At 39.1% G+C, this 19,803-nt stretch overlaps 1 protein-coding gene across 1 annotated transcript in view; it reads left to right on the forward strand.

Annotated features, from left to right (window-relative positions):
* The window catches only part of FRS2 (fibroblast growth factor receptor substrate 2), a 42,168-nt gene extending 22,614 nt beyond the window's left edge, over positions 1–19,554 (forward strand). Inside the window, exons 2-7 of the mRNA XM_015856144.3 lie at positions 4,641–4,747; positions 5,449–5,540; positions 7,312–7,498; positions 9,929–10,087; positions 10,326–10,489; positions 11,841–19,554. Of these exons, the coding sequence (XP_015711630.1) occupies positions 5,475–5,540; positions 7,312–7,498; positions 9,929–10,087; positions 10,326–10,489; positions 11,841–12,791 (1,527 nt within the window). The 5' untranslated portion in view covers positions 4,641–4,747; positions 5,449–5,474 and the 3' untranslated portion in view covers positions 12,792–19,554. The remainder of the gene's footprint in view (positions 1–4,640; positions 4,748–5,448; positions 5,541–7,311; positions 7,499–9,928; positions 10,088–10,325; positions 10,490–11,840) is intronic.
* The last annotated feature ends 249 nt before the right edge of the window (positions 19,555–19,803 follow it).

The raw sequence follows: 19,803 nt of genomic DNA on the forward strand, positions 1-19,803 counted from the left end.
TTTAAACTCCCGCTGTGGGCTGGTTGCCACCCACCAGCTCAGGCTGCCCAGGATCCCCACCCACAGGATCTGTTTGATCAACAGAGTCCATAGATGTGATTATCTTATGTCACATTCGGGTGGGCCAAAATACAGAGTGCCCTATGTCAGGAAAAGGGAATGTATTCTCAAAGCGTTACACTAGAACTAGGTGGACAGGGGTAGGATTCCTGTTGCAAAGGCAAGCCTTAGATGTGTCATTAGCGTGGCATGGTTACCTGCTGCAATTCTCTGTGCTCTTCTCACCCAGCTCTTTGAGCTGGTCTTTAAACTTCATTTTTACAAAGGAGTGCTGCCAAGGGCAGGGCCCTGGTGGGTGAGTGTGGGCAGTTGGTGTGATCCCTACCAGCCCTCCTAACCTCGCCTTCAAGGAGGGCTCCAAGCGCGGCTTGCAGGAGCAACGTTTAATAAAGATCTTGAGGCAGAACTCCACCTGTCAGCATAAACAGAGCTATAAACCAGATTCTGCAGCTTCACCTCTACCATTCATAGTTTGTTTTCCATAATTGCCACCAGTGGCACCAAGCTCTTTCTCAGCATGTTTCTCTTCTTGGATCTGCTTCGTTGTAGTCTTTAACACTGTTATGGTTTGTTAGTGCTGTTGTTGTTTCATCCTGCCAGTATTTTTACTAGTGAGTGCTGCTGCCTTTTCATCCTGCTACTCACGTAGCTGCAGTATTAATTTTCTTAATTATCACCTCCAGATGGATGAAGAGCAGAGATTAAGTTTGACCTTAGTGCAGTTTGCTTTACTGCTAAAACACCATCTCTTTGCAATATGTTCACAACATGGGGATGAGTCATGTTACTGTAGTCAGACTGAGGGGCCAGAGTCAACCAGGGCATCTGAGAGAGCAGAGCTGATGGGAAGGATGGCAGTGCATGGGGAGGCAAGGTTTCTTATAGTTCTGTTAAGCACTCATATCCCTTAAAACTGTTGTGTTTCCACGGGACTGTGTTCCAGCTCTGACACCTCTTATGTCTGTTCTGTCTCCAAACATGAAAGTGAATTAGTCAGTCTTTGCTGATTTACAGAAATCTTTTATTTTTCCCAAGTAATTACAAAGTGAAGACATCCATTCTGTGACTGTTAGGGGAACAAGTCTCTGGGAGCTGACCACAGTATGTAATCACTAGTTCAGGGCAAATGCTTTATTTTGATGCTACATTTCTTGTGTGCATGTGAGGTCTGGGACGTGGGAGTCCCGTGTTCCAGAGACTGAAGTTTTGTTTTCCAATTGAAAGAACTTGGCTTCGTGGTAGTGAATATATGGTAGCCAAAATAAATAGAAGGTCACAGTATGGGCTATTTTAAGTTTTAAGTAGGATACCAGGATTCTTAAATCATATAGAATTTGCCACCGTGGATTACATCACAACTCTGAAGACATAGAATTTGCCACATCAGATAAGTCAGTTATGCACTGAAGCTGTTCTGCTACCCAGTTCTGAGATGGGCAGATTCGACTGTCAGCAAAACTCCATAGGACTCATTGCAATACCATTTCAGCCTCCTTCACCTATCTGCTGGAAGGAATGAAATGATGATAGAACAATTCTTATTTTACTCACTAGCAGTCCTCCTACAGGGTAAGTTGGTCTTTCTGTTAGTCTGCCTGCTGTCTTCAGTGCCTTCCATTTTGATTAAAAAAGTCGTGTAGAGAAGATAAAGCAGCTTTGAGTTCAGTGATGTTGCTGGCTTTCAAAGGAACTGAGTTTGTAGGCTTCAGGTTCTGTCAGAAAACGTTTGGGCAAACAAAGTGCAACTTTTGCCACTGTTGCACCATGGCTTTAAACTAAAGGAAGGGAGGTTTAGATTAGATGTCGAGGGAAGTTCTTTACTGAGAGGAGTGGTGAGGCTGCCCAGAGAGGTTGTAGATGCCCCATTTCTGGAGGTGTTCAAGGGCAGGTTGGATGGGGCCCTGGGCAATCTGATCTAGTACTTGATCTAGCAGCTGACAACCCTGCCTGCGATGCTGGGATTAGAACTTGGTGATCCTTTAAGTCCCTTCCAACCCAAGCCATTTCTGTGATTCTTTGATAAAGCTCTCCTGGCCAACTTGTTTCAGGTTCAGGTAAATTTTGGCTAACACTATAGGATGATTACAGAACACATTTTGGGGAATGCTTTAAGAACTGGCAGAATTTGAGCTGAGAGTTTCATCTGTGCATTGTTACTGAAGGCAAGAGAAATATGAAATGCCAGATGTGCCAGCATCAGTTTGTACTGTATTTCGTGTTTTTAAAATGGTATTTTTCAAATCAGTGATTATTCCACATAGTGTGCTAAATGGAATCCTTTAAATGAATGGAAAAGGTGAAATACCGCTGGCATTGATACACTCATCTCTGAATGACTTTATGATTTTAGTATGCCTCCAAAACTTGCAGGGTGTTGTTTTTTTGTCATAGCACACAACGTTTCCATAGAAACTGATGTTTGATGTAGGGATTTGATAATACCTTTATTTTTTTAATTCCATTTTTAAAGCGTGTATTTTGAATAAGAGTAGGAAATAAAAGCACAGGGGTGTTGTGTGTTCTACTTGTTGGGACTGTTCTTTCAATTTATTTTTAATAGACAAGGCCCTTGAAAACAATGAATGCTGATGCTTTGAGATATAAGAAATAGACATTGTCTTCCAAATTATGCAATTTAGAATGTTACAGGCAAAAATGATACCATAAGGAGGTTATATATAGCTTAGCTGTAATCCAAACATTACCAAAGACTTCTGGAGGAGAAGGAAAAACCCTGATCATAGTCTTTTTTTAACTGAAATTTTGTGGTATGAAAAAAACCCCTAAAAATCATGTTCATCTGCTTTAGTTGTGTACTTTACTCCCTGCCTGTGGGTCTGACTGAGAGCAATATGCAGAGGATCGGGCAGTGGGGGTTGGGGGGAGTAGCTCATGGGTTTAAAAGGATACTCTTTCAATTGAAGAGAGTCCTTGCAGGAGATGAGTTTCCAGCCAGGACACCTCTGTTTTGTCATCACAGAATCACAGAATGACCCGGGTTGGAAGGGACCTCAAGCATCATGTAGTTCCAACCCCCCTGCCTGGCAGGGCCACCAAACATACACCTTTACTAGATCAGGTTGCCCAGGGCCCCGTCCAACCTGGTCTTGAACACCTCCAAGGACGGGGCATCCACAACCTCCCTGGGCAGCCTGTTCCAGGGCCCAACCACTCTCCTAGTGAAGAACTTCCCCCTAACATCCAACCTAAATCTTCCCTCCTTCAACTTGGATCCATTTCCCCATGTCCTGCTATTGTCAGCCCTTTCCAAGAGTTTACTCCCCTCCTGGGTGTAAGTTCCCTTCGAGTATTGAATCATCGACGTGTTTTAGGTTAGTAATCCCACAAATAAATCTTTCTGGAGCTGTAATGGTTCCTATTTTTCACTCCTTTTAACAAGGTGTAGATAAGTGCAGTCTTCCTTTGTCTTTCCTGGCACTTCTTCCTTACAGTGCCCTAATAAATGTGTTGGGAATACCTGTTGTGTCTACCTGTGAGATGCATCAGTGTCCATCAGAGAGGATGGGTTGTTTTTTTTCTCTCACGTGCCATTTCTTTCCCTTTCTGCAAGTTTTAGCAAGGAATTTGCTAAAGAAAAGCCTGGTAATTGGTGAAAGGGCTGAGTTCCATAAAAACTGGACAGAGGTGGGTGAGGTGGTCCCTGTGACCACAAGTAGCTCGGAGACGTGCTCTGCTGAGATGGTTTGGTGTGCCAAGCCAAGAGAAATCGAACCTGGCAAGAAAAACTTATGTACAGCTGATTGGGTAGGGCCATAAGTGAAACAGTGCCCATGTGTTTTGCAGAGGGTTTGGTCTTGAATACAACTGAAGATCAAGAAGGCATATGGCTAAAGGGCAAATATAATATATTAAGGGTATATGACTTGCTGTGAGTTACTGAAACTGATTATTACTTGGGCACAGGGGAGAACCTTTGTGTTACGTACACAAACAGACATATCCATCAAATGTTATTACAAAACACTGTTTTTCAGCAGGTGTTATTTTCCCCTCATATGTAGGGAGGGGAATAATAATAAGGAATGTTCAGTGATTGTCCCTTGTGTCTTTCCAAAAATTTGTATTAACAACCAATGAATGAAAGCAATTTATGATTAATATAATGGAGCAAGAATCATGAGGGGTGCAGAGGAAAGGGTGATGTGTTAGCCATACATGTTGGAATTTGTATATGTTCGGGAGATAAGCAAGAGACTTAAGCAGAATGAGCTGTGTGTGTTTCTCTGTTTGTCTGCTGTGGTTTGGTTTTGTAAGACAAGTATAATAGGAGTTTTGTATTATTCCTGCCCTATAAATTGGGCAAAGAGTGGTTGGAGTCCCCAGTGTGACAGGCTATCCTATAGAGAGCAATACAGGATTATTTTCTTCCAAGACCAGATGGTACTGAAATGCTTAGGAAATTTATAAGAGATGAGAATATATCTAAGTCTCCACTTTAGAATCAGTGTAGCCATGAAGACCTGGCTTCATGTAATGTTGCTTAAATAAAATATTGTGTATTTTGTTAGTTTACTTATCTAGAAATGAGAAAAATAACATTTTTTAATGTACTTTTCTAGTTCTAGGTCAAATGATTAGTTCTGTGACAAGACAGCATGACACTTTGAAGTATGACAGAAGCCCTGATGCCGCAACAGAAGCCGGGAATATTAATGGCCAAATCTAGGTGAGTGATTTTAACTGTGATGGTTCCATAGCTGTTCGATTTCTTCCTCGCTGCTTTAGTTCTCCCATTTCTGCTTTGAAACAGCATTATGGTTTTGGGTACTCTGAAGTTTTAGTATTGGATATATTGGAATATATTGGGGACAAAGTAACAAGCTTGTGTGATTATTGCTTGATTACATCCCCTTTCTTTCTTGAGATGTGGTAGATGTACTTCAGGTATCTTCTTATGCTGTGTCATTATTTGCAACCCTATAGATTTTTCGCAAATTACATTTACTTCAGTTTCTTGTATTTTTTTACTATGTTTACTCAGTTATACTGCAGTTAATTTCTTTGAATTGTCTGTTGAGTTTACTATTGAGTTACCTTTATGGTGATTGCAGAGAATGCCACATGTAGTCATATTATACCATCCATATTAAGGTGATTAATTAAGGTGACAGTCCATTGGGTCTGCTTGGTAGTAGCCTCAACTTCAGTTACTGGTAGGACTTCCATGGCATAGTGTAGTCACTCCATGAGGCTAAATCTAATTTAATTCTTATAAAGAAGTTGTAGACTTTTATTAATTATGACAGCAAAATTCATTGTGAAAAATTGTAATTGAATATAATTGAATTATATTGGGTTGTTCTGTTGATGGTGCTCATGTAAATGATCACATTGGGTTTGGTTGTGATTTGTTAATTTTTACTTCAGAGATCACATGGTCTTCTAAAGAAGTCATGGGTAGCTGCTGTAGCTGTCCAGATAAAGAAACTGTCCCAGATAACCATCGAAACAAGTTTAAGGTAAGCACCTGATGTAGCATGCTGTCAATTGTTTTCTTGCTTCCTTGTGGAGTAGGTATGTGATGAGAAATACATAAATGAAAACAGAACTACCTGATGGGTCAAAGCATTGCAGACCTGCAGGTATCTGTGGCTACAGGTTTATCTTGCCCCTTTGAAAACCTTTTCTTAGCAGCAGTGACAGAAATTCTGTAGATAGGCTGACTTTTGGTCTTAAGGGTGGAGAAGCAGCCTCATGTTTTTGGTACAACTCCATGCACTTTGTAGAGCCCAGTTAAACACCATTACTTCCAGGAGGTTATGGACCATGTGAGTAGAGTATGAGACATAACTGGGTAAGTGTGATAATAAACCTGGAAGTGGGGTCAGCAATGAAATATTATAGGACTGTGGATTTTACTTGAATATCACTGTGAATCATATCATTTGGAGAACTTTTGTTTTCCTTAACTTAAATAAGCTTCATGTATGTGTGCTTCTATCCCTTGTCTTGCTGGAATTTACAAGCTTGTGAACGCTTGTTCATGTGCTTAACAACAACAAGCTACTGAAATGAGTGCCTTTAAGTAAACATACCTTTGCATTGTCACACAACTCAGATCTGCTTCTGTGCTCTGAACTTTCTCTCCAAGTTGGCAAAGGAATGTAGAGCTTCCATAGTGAAAAATGATTCATACGTTGCCTTCGGGCAACACTGAAATGAGCTTTAAAACAATGGGAATTTCTGGAAACGTTTAATATTATCAGTACAAAAAGCTGAAGGATAAAATATTTTTCTGTCGCCTTGGGGTGTTTTTTTTTTTTTTTTAATGTATTTGACATCACTTTGTGCAACAAGTTCCTCTTTTTCTCCTGGTAGATTTTCTCTATTGTTTGTGTGGTTCCCTGATTTAGCAGCAGGGGGGAGAGATGAAAGAATGTAATTTGCAAAATGAAGCAATTTGTCATAAGCCTCAGTGTCAGATGAAACTTTTCTAATTCTTTTTAACTGACTAGATTTCAAGTCAAAAATGCCTCTTTAAGGGGTAAAATTAATTGGTACAATAGGGAGCTCTTTGTAACCTTTTTACTGAATAAGAAAGAATTCCGCTACAGGCAGCATTGCGAGATAAAATACCTTTGGGGGAAAGTACAGTGTCAGAATTCCATAAAAGAAGCAGACCACCTCAAACTGGTGGAAGAGCAGAAGGAATCAGCATATAAGCTCTAAATGTATCGTGTTTTCACATAAGATAACCATAGGATATGTGAATTATTTGTTGACATTACAGTGACAGACAAAACAATCTAAAACAGTCTGAGCACAGTGCAAGGCCCTACAGGTATGTGAAGGAAGCTTCATCTTATAGCCTCTTCTCAGTGCTTTTCTCAGCTGTAAGTGGGGTTACATGACAGAGTAAATAATTTTTTTAGAAATGAGACTTTGAAAGATTTAATTATCTGAGATATCCCCGTGTAAATACTAGAATGTGTACGTAGTGTCAGTTTGAAACCTCATTAACCTTAAATCTCTTCTATTTTAAGTATCACCACAGATTTTGCGATAATGTTTTATATTCTCACTAATGTTGCTTTTAAAATATGTGTAATTTTAATTCTGGGTTGGAAGAGCAAAGGAACTGGTTTGGTGAGTTTTTTTCTCTTAAACTTTACCTAAAGGATCACAGCTCTTATGATGGAGCAGATAGATGCATTAGGGAAACATTAAGATGATAATAGTAGTATTGGTGCTCAGTTACTTACCTAATGTTATTTAACTTCTTTTCTGTAGGTTATTAATGTGGATGATGATGGTAATGAGCTGGGTTCTGGCATAATGGAACTTACAGACACAGAACTAATTTTGTACACCCGTAAAAGGGACTCCGTAAAATGGCACTACCTCTGTCTCCGTCGCTATGGCTACGACTCAAATCTTTTCTCTTTTGAAAGTGGTAGAAGGTGTCAAACTGGACAAGGTATGTTGAATTTTTGTATAAGGAGATTTTCAGAAGTGTATTTGATAGCTGACGACTTGTTTAATCCCTGCCTTTTGACAATGGTTATAATGGACATAGTTTTATACGTGGATGCAGTTCCTGGAAAAAAAAGTAAGTGGAATGGGCTTATGGTAAAATGAGGATTTGAGTTGTTCTGGAGTTCTTGAGTTTTTGTTCTGGAGCACTTGGTGTTTTGGGGTTGATAGCTCTGGTCAGTTTAGAAGGTTTTCACAGGGAAGTTTCCCTGCCATTGGAGTAAGAGTCTGAAACGCCGGAGTGAGCTGGTTATGCTTACCTTATTTTCATCGTCTTCAGCATCACACCTTTGTTTCATCCTCTTCTTGAAACTAATATCGCTTTCATTTGTATCAGTGACATAGTTCTTAATTCTTTTCAAATTTTATATGAAGACTGGAAACTCCAGCTATGCCGACTTATCATCTGTGTGCCTTTAGTCAGGAAAAAGTTAGTTGCCTTTCCAGCCCTCAGATCACCCCCATCTTGGCCAAGACAGGCTTTTCTGTTGCTGTTTGTAACAGCAGGCCCTGATGGAGGAATAGCTGTATTGGGCTGAGGTCTGAGCCTTGTTTTGCATCTTCATGCTGTGATGCAGCTCTGTGTACTTGGAATTCTCGTGTATTGATCTAGTGTGTTATTTGAGTTCTTATTTTCTTAGGGATTTTCAGCATCTGGTTGTATCTCTTGTAAATCACGTTATTTAGCAACGGCAAAATATTTTTTAAATTCACTATTAAGTTAGGAACAATAACAAACTTGATCCTAACCAAACTTGGTCAAACTTCATTGTCAAAGCAGCGGTGAGGGCAGACAATTAATTTACAGTAAGAGATTAGAAGGCATTCTTGATTCAGCTCCTAGTGAGAAATTGAGATGCTTTTAAATGTTACAGAATACTGTGCATTAAACTGAACTTCCAAACTTCTGAGGAAAAAAGTGTGAACTTTGGTTTGAAAAAATGCACTTAAATGGATTTTTGCAGGTTTAATTCACTGCTTCATTTAAATATATGAAGTAGATACTAATAAAACTCAATTGAAAGTGATATTTTGGAGGTTCTTTTCCACAGCCACTTACCAGGTCTGCAAGCTTTTTCACTGACTCTACAACTCTCTCTACCCTTTCAATTTCGTTTGCTTTTCAAGAGAAGATTAAGTAGACTTTGTGAGCAGCAACCCTTTCTTCCCTCTTTTGTTTCTTGCCTTCCTTACATAATATTAAGTACTGAAGAATACTGCTCTGCCATTTTTACCAATTGTACTAGTCACTGTTCTTGTTGTTTATTTCTTAGATTTGTTATTATTATTGGTTTTGGTCTGTTGAGGTTTAAGTATCCGGTGCAAATTTTTTTTGGAAGTACAGCAAAAATAAAATGCAGGCTATTGAATTTGAACTGGCTCGTTTGTTAGGGAACAATGTAGTAGAAGCAGCTCTACAGCTGTTTTATTGCAAGCATGGAACTTATTGACTGCACCAGCTGAATATTGATTGTTGACAGACATTCCTCTCAGCCCATTTGGTGTATTCCCTGTGAGGTTTGTCAGCTTCTGCCACATGGAGCATTTCTGGTACTACTTTTGCAGTTCTGTGTCCATCAATAAATACATGGTGATAGTAATTGCCTGCATGTTGCATTATTGCACTGACAGAGGCTGCAGTATAGCCAGGTGGTTTTTAGCGAAGATTGAGATACTCATTAAAAAATAAATAAATAAGAGGACCTGCACCCATGTGTAACAAGCATGTCAACTTTAACTTCATGCTTTCAATGGAAGAATAACCCAAAGCTGCAAGTTTGCTGGTGAGGGTAAGTTGGGGTGCTCCCTGCTGTTCAAAGGCAAAGCGGCACAATACACACGTCAAACACACGGTATTGCTGCTGACTTTGTGCTCTGTGTCTATCCCTTTAGCCAAAGCCAATTGGTTTGTTACTGTCTGTTTCATGCAGTTTGTCCTACTGGCTTTACATTTAATCTTCTTAAAGAAACTTAACTATTTTTGCAGTGTTTAAATTCTTCTTTCCCCTTGTACAGGTATGTAGCAATTTCATAGAAATCTGGTTTAACAAATGTGATCTTGTAGCATCATGGTGATTTCATTTAGGGTTTTTTTGTAGGCATCCTGTGTTTCTTTTCCTTTTTACCCCTCATTTAGCCCCCAAAACTTAGTTTTGCTTTTAATGGAACCAATTTCTGTTCCACGTTGAAACACACTTGAAAGGATTTCACTGTATTTGTGTGTGTTTTTGCTGCAATAAAAGTTCCTAACCTTTTTCCCTTTCTTAACAGGTGTTTTTAATGTGGATTCCAGTTATTTTGCTTGAAAGTTATATATATTGTACGTTATGCTTTTTGTGAATTATTTAGATTTCTTTTTCTTGTGTATTTGTAGGAATCTTTGCTTTTAAATGTGCCCGTGCAGAAGAGCTATTTAATATGTTGCAAGAGATAATGCAGAATAATAGTATAAATGTGGTAGAAGAACCAGTAGTAGAAAGGAATAACCATCAAACTGAGTTGGAAGCTCCAAGAACCCCTCGAACACCTACCAGTAAGTATTGCTATAATGGCAAACAACATACCTGAATATAATGTGGTATTTAGCTTATATAAGTACTGGGATGTTCCGTTCTGCAGTTCCCCAGCAAATCCACCTTGTGACTATTTAACTATTTTACATATTTTTATTTCTTCTGAAAGTTGAAGATTAACGTATAAAATGCGTTATACTTGGATACAGTTAAATGTTCTATTCTAATGTGGTTTTGTTTATTTTCTAATTGAATCAGCTCCTGGGTTCAATGCACAAAGTTTACCTAATGGCTATCCCAGATATCCATCTTTTGGAGATGCTTCATCGCATCCTTCCAGCAGGCATCCTTCTGTTGGAAGTGCACGCCTCCCCTCTGTTGGTGAAGAATCAACGCATCCTCTGCTTGTAGCAGAGGAACAAGTGGGTATTTTTTTCTCCTTGTGTAGTTTGTGTTCAACATTTGTTCAGATTTTTCTCATGTTTGTCCTGTAGGCTTATGTTTTTGATCCCACACTGTCTCTGAGCTTATTGTCACCCTTATTGTCAAAGCATTTTTCCCTTACTGGAATTTTTCCTGTTACAGCTGGTGTTGATTGCCCTTTATGCTTTTGTTGAATGTCTCTAAAAAGTTTCTGACTCTGTCTTCTCATTAACTGTCTAAAAATAGTTGAAAAGAGCTATTAAATTGCTTCCTACCCTTTACTTAAGGCAACAAGAACATCTCCCTTGGCATTTCCATGTGTATCATGTGTTCCAGTCCCTCTAATCATGGGCCCCCACTGGACTCTCTCCAGTACATTGGTGTCCTTCCTCTTCTGGGAGCCCATCAGTCCAAATTCAGTATTGACAGTAGTGAATTGAAGATGGTTACTTTCCTAAACCTACTGGCTGTGCTTTATGCAACACCAACCAGTAGACAGTTTGTATTCATTGCTGCAAGGGCGCACTGCTGACTCACATTCAACTTAGACCACTGGTGCTTTTCTACAAGACTTTTTTCTAGTCAGTTAATACCGGCCTGTATTGTCAGTATTGTTCCATGCCAGGCACCAGACTGTACATTTGCCTTGCTGAACTTAACGAGGTTTATGTGAGGTCATTCTTCTAGGATGCTGAGGTCCTCAGTGAAAACCTTGCCAGTCTGAGAAAGTACACTATCATGAAGTTTGAGGCTTTTATCATCATTTGAGATGCTGACAATAATGTTAGTTAAATTCAGTAAAACATAATCTGGTGATAAGAAAGGGTTGAAAATAAAAGAAAGTGAGCAGCGCAGTGAGCTGTCTTTTGGGAGGGAATTAGGTTGGAGCCTCTACAGAAAATCTCGGAGGAGTTGTTACTGCAGACTAAATGAATTTAAAGAATCAGCATAGAGTCAGGTGAGCTGTAAATAACACTTCAATTTGTAGAGCCTGACAGAGAAGTTGTAAAGGTGAGGGTGAGTTCTGCTGTCAAATACTGCCCTTGATATTTGAGTGCTCAAAGTGTAAGTTTAGAGGTGGCGTTCTTTACTCTAGTCTTTCCCTTTCAGCCTTATGTTGATGTGGGAACTTGGAAGGATAAGTTAGTAGTTTCTTCCTGACCAGAGCAGAGCTGGAGTAGAACCTGGAAAGCTTTAACTACCTTTAACTAGAGCACAGCTAAATTCTACTCTTTCATTAGAGTAAGAGTAACGAAACCAGCAATAAAGCAACAACAACAAAAGTAGAGCACAGCTCAGCAAAATGTGGCAAAATGGCATCATCTCCTTTATTTTTTTTCTTCCTTTCAGGTGCACACTTATGTCAACACTACTGGCGTACAAGAGGAAAGAAAAAATCGATCAAGTGTGCACGCGCCACTGGAATCAAAGCTTTCAAACACTGAAACAACTAAAGTAAAAGAAGATCAGATGTGTACTGATGACAGAGATGCTCACGTTCTCCTGGAGCCTGAAGGAGTCAAGTTTGTTTTAGGACCAACCCCTGTTCAAAGGCAGTTAATGGAAAGAGAGAAACTGGAGCAACTTGGGAGAGACCAAGTTAGTGGCAGCAGCACAAACAATACTGAATGGGACACTGGGTACGACAGTGATGAACGTAGAGAAACACCATCTGGTAATAAATTGGTGTACGAAAATATAAATAGGTTATCAATCCCTAGTGCCTCAGGGGTCAGGAGAGGTCGTTTGACATCCACCAGTACCTCAGATACCCAGAACATTAACAACTCTGCTCAGAGGAGAACTGCGCTGTTGAACTATGAGAACTTGCCATCCTTGCCTCCTGTTTGGGAATCCCGCAAGCTGAGTAGAGATGAAGATGACAGTTTAGGACCAAAGACCCCATCTCTGAATGGCTACCACAATAACCTAGATCCAATGCATAATTATGTCAATACAGAGAATGTAACAGTACCATCAAGTGCTCATAAAATAGAATTTCCACGACGTCGGGACTGTACCCCAACCGTCTTTAACTTTGACATTAGACGTCCGAGTTTAGAACACAGGCAGCTCAACTACATACAGGTTGACTTGGAAGGTGGTAGTGACTCCGACAACCCTCAGACTCCCAAAACCCCCACCACTCCACTTCCACAAACTCCAACCAGGCGCACAGAGCTGTATGCTGTGATAGACATTGAAAGAACTGCTGCTATGTCAAGCCTGCAAAAAGCACTGCCCCGAGATGACGGTACTTCTAGGAAAACTAGACATAACAGTACTGACCTGCCTATGTGAGCCTGGGAAGCATTAAATCATTTGCACCTTTTGTGAAGTTTATAAAATTGAAGATGCAAGTACTTTGCATTTCTTAACACTAACGCCTTTTATAGACTAATAGAACTTTTTCTGCATACTTCATGTACTTGTCTAACTAAAGGGAATTAATGTAGAGCAAGTATTCATTTAGGTAACACTATTTCATTCTATGGTAGTAATTACTGCATAGCAGCATCGCCACCTTTCACAGTGCCTCTTTAAATTGATTAGAGTCTGAGTGACATGCCAGTTTTGGATTTATGAATATTCTGGTCTGGTGCCTATAGTCAATTAATGGCATTTATAACACTTTTTAAAGCCTCTTGATATATGTGTTATTAGCAGGTAAACCTAATCTTTCAAGACAAATATCTACGTTCATTTCTCATCGACGTGGCTCCTTCAGAATGAAATGTATGTAATTCATTAACTCACTCGGTTTGATGTACACAAGATGTATTGGTTCATCTCAAGGAATATAAACACCACACTTTTCTTTCTTTTTCTTTATTTTTTTAAAATTCCTCAAAGACCGAATGGGCAAGAAGGCATTTAATTCCCTGTAGTTTTCATAAGTTGTGTGATATTTGAGAGGTCACATCAAAGTCCGTTGATCGTTGCTATAAACACATCTAAACCCAGCCTTAAGCTACTTCAGATAGAAGAGAATTCCAAGTGGCATATCATGTTCCCTGTGAAATCAGATGGATTTTAATGTTGTTAGAGTTTTTTTGTGTGTGTGAAGGAATTCACAGGTTGGCTATATGAATTAAGGCTCTTTTATCATTTCTTAGTTCACTGTGCCTTCCTTTCTTTGCATTTGTGTTTCTTTTTATCTGTTGTGTTAAGAGTCAAAATCTTGTACATAGCTTTAATTATTGTTCAGGGTTGTGTATGTGTTTGTCTCACTCTCTGCATTTGACAAAGAAAGACTCTTGAAGGTCAAATGTTTGTCTTTGTCCAGCGTTGTACTTTTTTAAGCCTGACTGAGATATCCCAGCTCTCCAGCAGCATGCATTATTGCACAACTGGAAAGGTTTATTATGCAGTTATTGTCTTCCTCTGAAGATTCAGACACAGGTTACGTGGGAGTCAGGGTACTGGACTTGGTAGCTCTTTGTAGGAAATTGTACATTCTAGCAATGTGCATCCATAGTCGATAGTATAATTTAGAAAGATACGTAGTAAATTATCTGCAGGTAGTATTGTCTATGAGTATACTTCTTTTCCTTTTGCAGTTGGTGAATTTGGTTTCAGTAAAAGCTGCACAGTGTTACAGGTACATCCAAGCAAAATGTCATTTGAATATGCCAGACGCACCCTTAGCGGAACTTGTTTCCTTTTTTCAATGCTCTGAATAGTTGTAGGATTCTGGCAGTATTGCAGGTGCACCTTGGTACTAGCAGCAGCAGCGGAGGGGATTGTAAAGGAACTGACACTTGTGAACTGGTGTGATGTAAAATAACCCTTGAACTCTGTGAGGAAAAAAAATGCAAGAAAAGCCATGTGAAGACCTGGAAAATAAATAAGGGTCTTCATGCAATATTTAAAACTGTTTTATTTAAAAATATATATATTTTTTCAGGTTTTTAAATTGGAGTGTATCCCTGTAAGTTTGTTAACTCTTTCTTTGGTCTTCTCTCAGTTTAGTAGTGGTAGCAACGGTAGCATCTGAAATACATGTTTCTTGCCACATCATTAAGGGATATCAGGCATCCTTTTTACTCTGAAAGACTTGTAATAATTCTTTACACTGTGTGGTATCGAAATGCCAGATTTACAGAGAATACAATTTGCAGAAGTAAGAGATCGGTGTGGGCTGAGGCCGTTACGAGGAACTGGAATGAGATGATTAATGATTTCACTGTCAAGCTATGCAAACTGTTGTGATAGATCTGTTGGCTTGTGGGGAGAACTTGGTACTCAAGAAGGTGAAGGCTACCTAGAACTAGAAATTTTTACAGGTCTGCAGTGTTAATGCTCCTTTCTGTTGCTTTAACTTGTGTTGTGGACCAGTCTTGTACCGAAGAGAAGTTATGAGGTATTGCACAATACTGGGTTAATGATACTGGTGTGATTCTTGTTCTTAACTTAAGAACATACATTTAAGCACACTTAAATCTGTGAGCCAACCTGCTGCTTCAGTATGTGTTCTGAGGCAAATGTGTTTGATCTAGATAGCTGCCTAGAAATATTTGGTCCTCATCTGTATAGTACAGGTGTCTCCAACTCTGATTAACTGAACCCATAAAACACACCTGTGAGACTGAGGACACTGTCATTGTCAGGTAGGGAAACAGACCTAGTGCAGATCCAAAGTGAGCTGCCAAAATGACAAGAAACATCCCCCCTTAGTTCTGGTGCACTGTCCTATGCATTTATCTTAGTCTCAAATACAGGAGATGGTCTGAATAATAATTTTATTATTATTATTTTTTAATGCAAGTTTCACAGTACTTCATGTGAGGTGTTTTCTTAGCTCTGGTCCCCAGAATTGAGAACCTATTGAGATTTTGTTCTGTGATTTCTAAATGCATAGCCATGGCATTATTTTTCTTCTTGTGTTTAACATATACTAAATGAAATACTCATCAAGCAGAGTCAAGTGAAAACTTCCTGTAGCCTTAGTTATATTAACAAATGTGGCACCGTATTTTCTAGGACTATGTTTTATATCCTCTTCTACAGGTGGAATAACGCTTTCTTGTTTTGTGTAAGCTGCAAACATACTGGGTAGTCCCGTTACCTGCACTGCTCATCTTTAGCATTCTTTTTATTTCTCTATTTTATGACCCTTGAAGTAGATGTAGTTGTGATGCACTTTACCCTTTGAGACTTGGTAAATGTATTTTCGGTCTCTTTAAAGGTTGTGTTGTTAGGTTTAGTGTCTGTAATTTAGGATTGAATTTTCAGCTGAAGTCTCACCACAGTATTTAGCTCATATTTATTTTGGCCCCACAGATGCATAGAGTGAGAAGCTTCGAGTAGATAACAGTTTTCTTTAGTAACTAAGACATTAAGTTTCCACACGGTAGGTCCTGCAAGAATGGCAACACCGCTACCAGCTCTACTTTTCTTCAGTAGCATGCAATTGGCTGCTGCCCTGCAAGCACGTTTAGCGAGGGAAAGCCTTTAACTGAAGATATTCCTTCGGTGCAATGACTTGTGAAAGACATCGGAGTATCTTTAAGAGAAAGAAAATGTTGAAGCGGTGACCAAAAGTATGTAATGAGGATGGTACCAGAAGTACACTCAGTGAGAATCTAATCCATTGCTTGTATGGCAAAAATATTTCTCCTCAGATGGATACAAAGAGGGAGTCTAGTTTTAATTTTGTACTGTTTCTATGCGATTCCAAAAGAAAATTTTACAGTGACTTTTAGCTATTAATTCGGAATGTTGGTTTTTTTTCCCCTCAATAAGTAAGTTTTGCATATGTGTTAAATTTAATGGTGTGCATTGAAACCCTGTTCCTATTAAAGTCTACAAAACTTCTGTAGAAATCATAAATTGCTTAATTTCCACCCCGCATCACCGCCCCCAGATACCTAAACATTGGCATGTGTTTAAACCTCTGACCAGGGCTTCAGTGTAGAAGTGACCACGGAAAGGTCTTGGCTGTATCAAGTCCAAAACAATGTCAGAAAGGGCTGCTCATTTACTGGATATTGGACGGTGTGTTAACTCAGAATCAGTTATTTACGTAACTACTTCACACTGAGACAGAATCATGAGATAGTAGATTGTCATCACTGTTGGGGAAGTAGAACTGCAAGTTCTGGTCAGCTTCATGTACTACTTTCAGCATATAAAGCTGTATTTGATCCGGACCTCTATTTCTGAGCAGTATTCTCTTTGTGTAATGTGGATTCGATGGTGATTTTTTTTTTTTCACTGTACAAACTAACTCAGTGGTTGCAAATAAGATAAAACTGATTTATTAGGAACTGGTAGCTGACTGAGATCTGAAGTTTTTCTGTAGCCCCCAAGAAGCCAAAAGAAATGTGATCCTTCTGGTTTGATGGGCAGAATTAGGTGGTTTTAGAATTTAATGATAAGATCTTTTCCCATCTTTTCTTTGATGCAGCAAATTAGGCGTTTATATTTGACAGTATTCTCTTAAAATCAACTTAAGTTCATTTACATCTTTATTTTAAATTCATCTACACTCCAAAAGAAAAAAATAAATAATAATAAAAAAACAAAAAAACAAAAAAAGAGAAGAAATTCCATCACAAAAGACTGCGTTAAGATGGAGTCAAGTCTGTCGATGTCCTTCGTATATAACATGCATTGAAAAGACGCAAAGTCATGAGCAAATGTCATAGAATCCGAATTACTCAAGTTGGGAAAGACCTCAAAGATCATCAAGTCCAACCGCAGCCTAACCATAGTACCATGACTCTAACAACCCTCTGCTAAATCATATCCCTGAGCACCACATCCAAACGCCTCTTAAACACATCCAGGAATGGCGATTCAACCACCTCCCTGGGGAGCCTATTCCAGTGCTTAACTACCCTTTCTGTAAAGAAGGTCCTTTCTCAATCTTTAGAAATTCCTCTTTTGGACAAGATAAGTGAATAAAGTCTTAGCAGCTGTAACTCTGACCATCAGTACGCTATTTCTTGTGATGTTGTGCTGTAAGTCGTCAGATGTCTTATGAGGATGTTATCCCAATGTGGTGTTTGCTCCAGATTAACGCAGTGTTTTGTTTGGAAATATGTAGGTGTACAGATAGAACATGAGATATAAAGTTACCTTTAAAGTTGATGAAACAAGTTTTGGACATTTCTATATTTTTATATATTACAAAGGGCATTTTGAATTTTTTCTTGCAGTTTTAATAATTATTTAGTGTGGTAATATACATACATTGTGACACTGTTTTCTGATATACCCATTACTTCGGTGTAATTCTATTTTATGTAGCAAATGTGTATATAAAAAGGAGATTCTGTAAAAATATGATCATGAAATAGGCTCGAGCCCTCTGGAACAGGGACTGTCTTCCTGCATGTCTGCAAAAGCCCTTCATGCTTCGAGGTCCCAGTCACAGCTCCCGTCCGAGACCTGTGGTGAATGAACTGTCAAGAGATGAATGTGGAGGAGCAGCTCTTCTGCTCTCTGGAGAAGCCTTAGCACAAAGGTGCCATGAAGCTCACCTTGCCTCTCCCCAGTGCCAGGGCCATGCCATGTGTGGTTACTCTCAACCACTTGCCAGCAGCCCAGAGAGCCTGGGGTCGGTGCGTCCTTTGCTCTGGTCCTTCCCTTTGGCAGTAGAACAAGAAGTCTAAAGTAGGAGCTTTGATGTCATCAGGGAATCTGCCTTCCTAGTGCTCGGGCCTCGTGCAGCATCCCTTGAAGCCAAACAACTAATTCATATCTGCGTCTGGGCCTCCGGGTGTGTTCCTACAAGATTGAGTTCTGCTGACAGCAGCTCTGTTACACCTGAGGACCTGGTTGGTCAAGTTCTTCAGGAATGGTCTAAAAATACTGTAAAAATATAAATATATTTAATTACATGTACTGAAAACAGGAATCCTATTTGCTGTGGTCAGAGTTCAGACTAGTATGTGAGTTTTGATTTCTTAGTCATACCTGCATATATATTGCTTTAACTATTGTGTATGAAAGAGGAAGTGATTCTAAAGTGTGTGAAAGACCAGGATTACACCTGTATTTGTAATGGTTGTGTTATTTAGGAGTGGATATCAGTGAACTTAACTCCATATTAATGCAGTTTTTTTGCATTAGAATATGTGTGTATATCATACACCTGCATTTTATATATAATATATTATATATTTGGTACTAACTTTGTATTTTCCCTGAAATTTGCCAAATCTTGAAGACAAATGTTCTCACTTGTAAGACTTTGGTACATAAGAACTGAATGTATATGAAATGCTCTGGTATGAAAGACAGTAATGTTGTACAGTACCCCACAATGTCTCAACCAGCAGGCGTTGCCTTTTTTGCGTGTTGCATCTCAACCCACTGCAGCATCACCTTATGTCTCATGAAATATCGTCTGTGTTTTCTATCTAAACCGCAGAGCTGCCCTTACAGTACAGCTGACAACAGTTCTATCACGTGTGCTGGCTGGTAGGAGTAAGAATACAGTAGTCACCAGTGTGCCACAAATGCATTTATTAAATGCAGAAATACGTGTTTCTACAAAAGGCCAAAATCTTACGTTGTATGTTCCTTTCTTGTCATTACATTGTATGATATTGTAAGATTACTGTATGTCCTAATTTGCATTATAAAATGTTTTTTTTTTTTTTTTCCTACTTAAAGGCATAAATATAGCAACTTTGTATAAAGGTAGCTTTCTAGATTTTTATTTCTTTTATATAAAAAGGTCTAAACAGTGAGAGTATCATTGCCAAACTGTTTATAAAACTTCATTTGCCCTGTTGGATGAATTTGTTTTTACAGACATTCCATATTTCTTTGATGAAAATTATACTATGCAGAAAGAGTGTATTTTTATGCCATTCCATGTTAATCTTAAAAAAAAAAAAAAACACACAAAAAACCCCAACAAACAAAAAACAAACAGCCTCGCCCCCCCCCTTGTTTGAAGCGATCCTAATTGAGAAAGCTTACCAAATGTTCACCTTTAAAGCTGTATTATGTATTATGATGTTTTCCCCTTTACCAGTGCCAACTTCATTTGGAAAAAAAATAATAATAATTGTAGCATGGCAATAAACTATTGATTTTACATTGAAAATAACGTGTGGGTTACTTTAATATGTGCTGCTGTTAGTGTGGGTGCATACTGCATTAGTAGCCTGTTTTGCTCTTCTATAATATCACACAGGATTGTAGGGGTTGGAAGGGACCTCTAGAGATCATTGAGTCCAACCCCCCTGCCAAAGCAGGCTCCCTACACCACGTCACACAGGTAGGCGTCCAGGCGGGTCTTAAATATCTCCAGAGGAGACTCCACCACCTCCCTGGGCAGCCTGTTCCAGTGCTC

The sequence above is a fragment of the Coturnix japonica genome, chromosome 1 (genome assembly GCF_054131305.1).
Source record: "Coturnix japonica strain WE chromosome 1, WE-NBRP24, whole genome shotgun sequence".
NCBI lineage: Eukaryota > Metazoa > Chordata > Aves > Galliformes > Phasianidae > Coturnix > Coturnix japonica.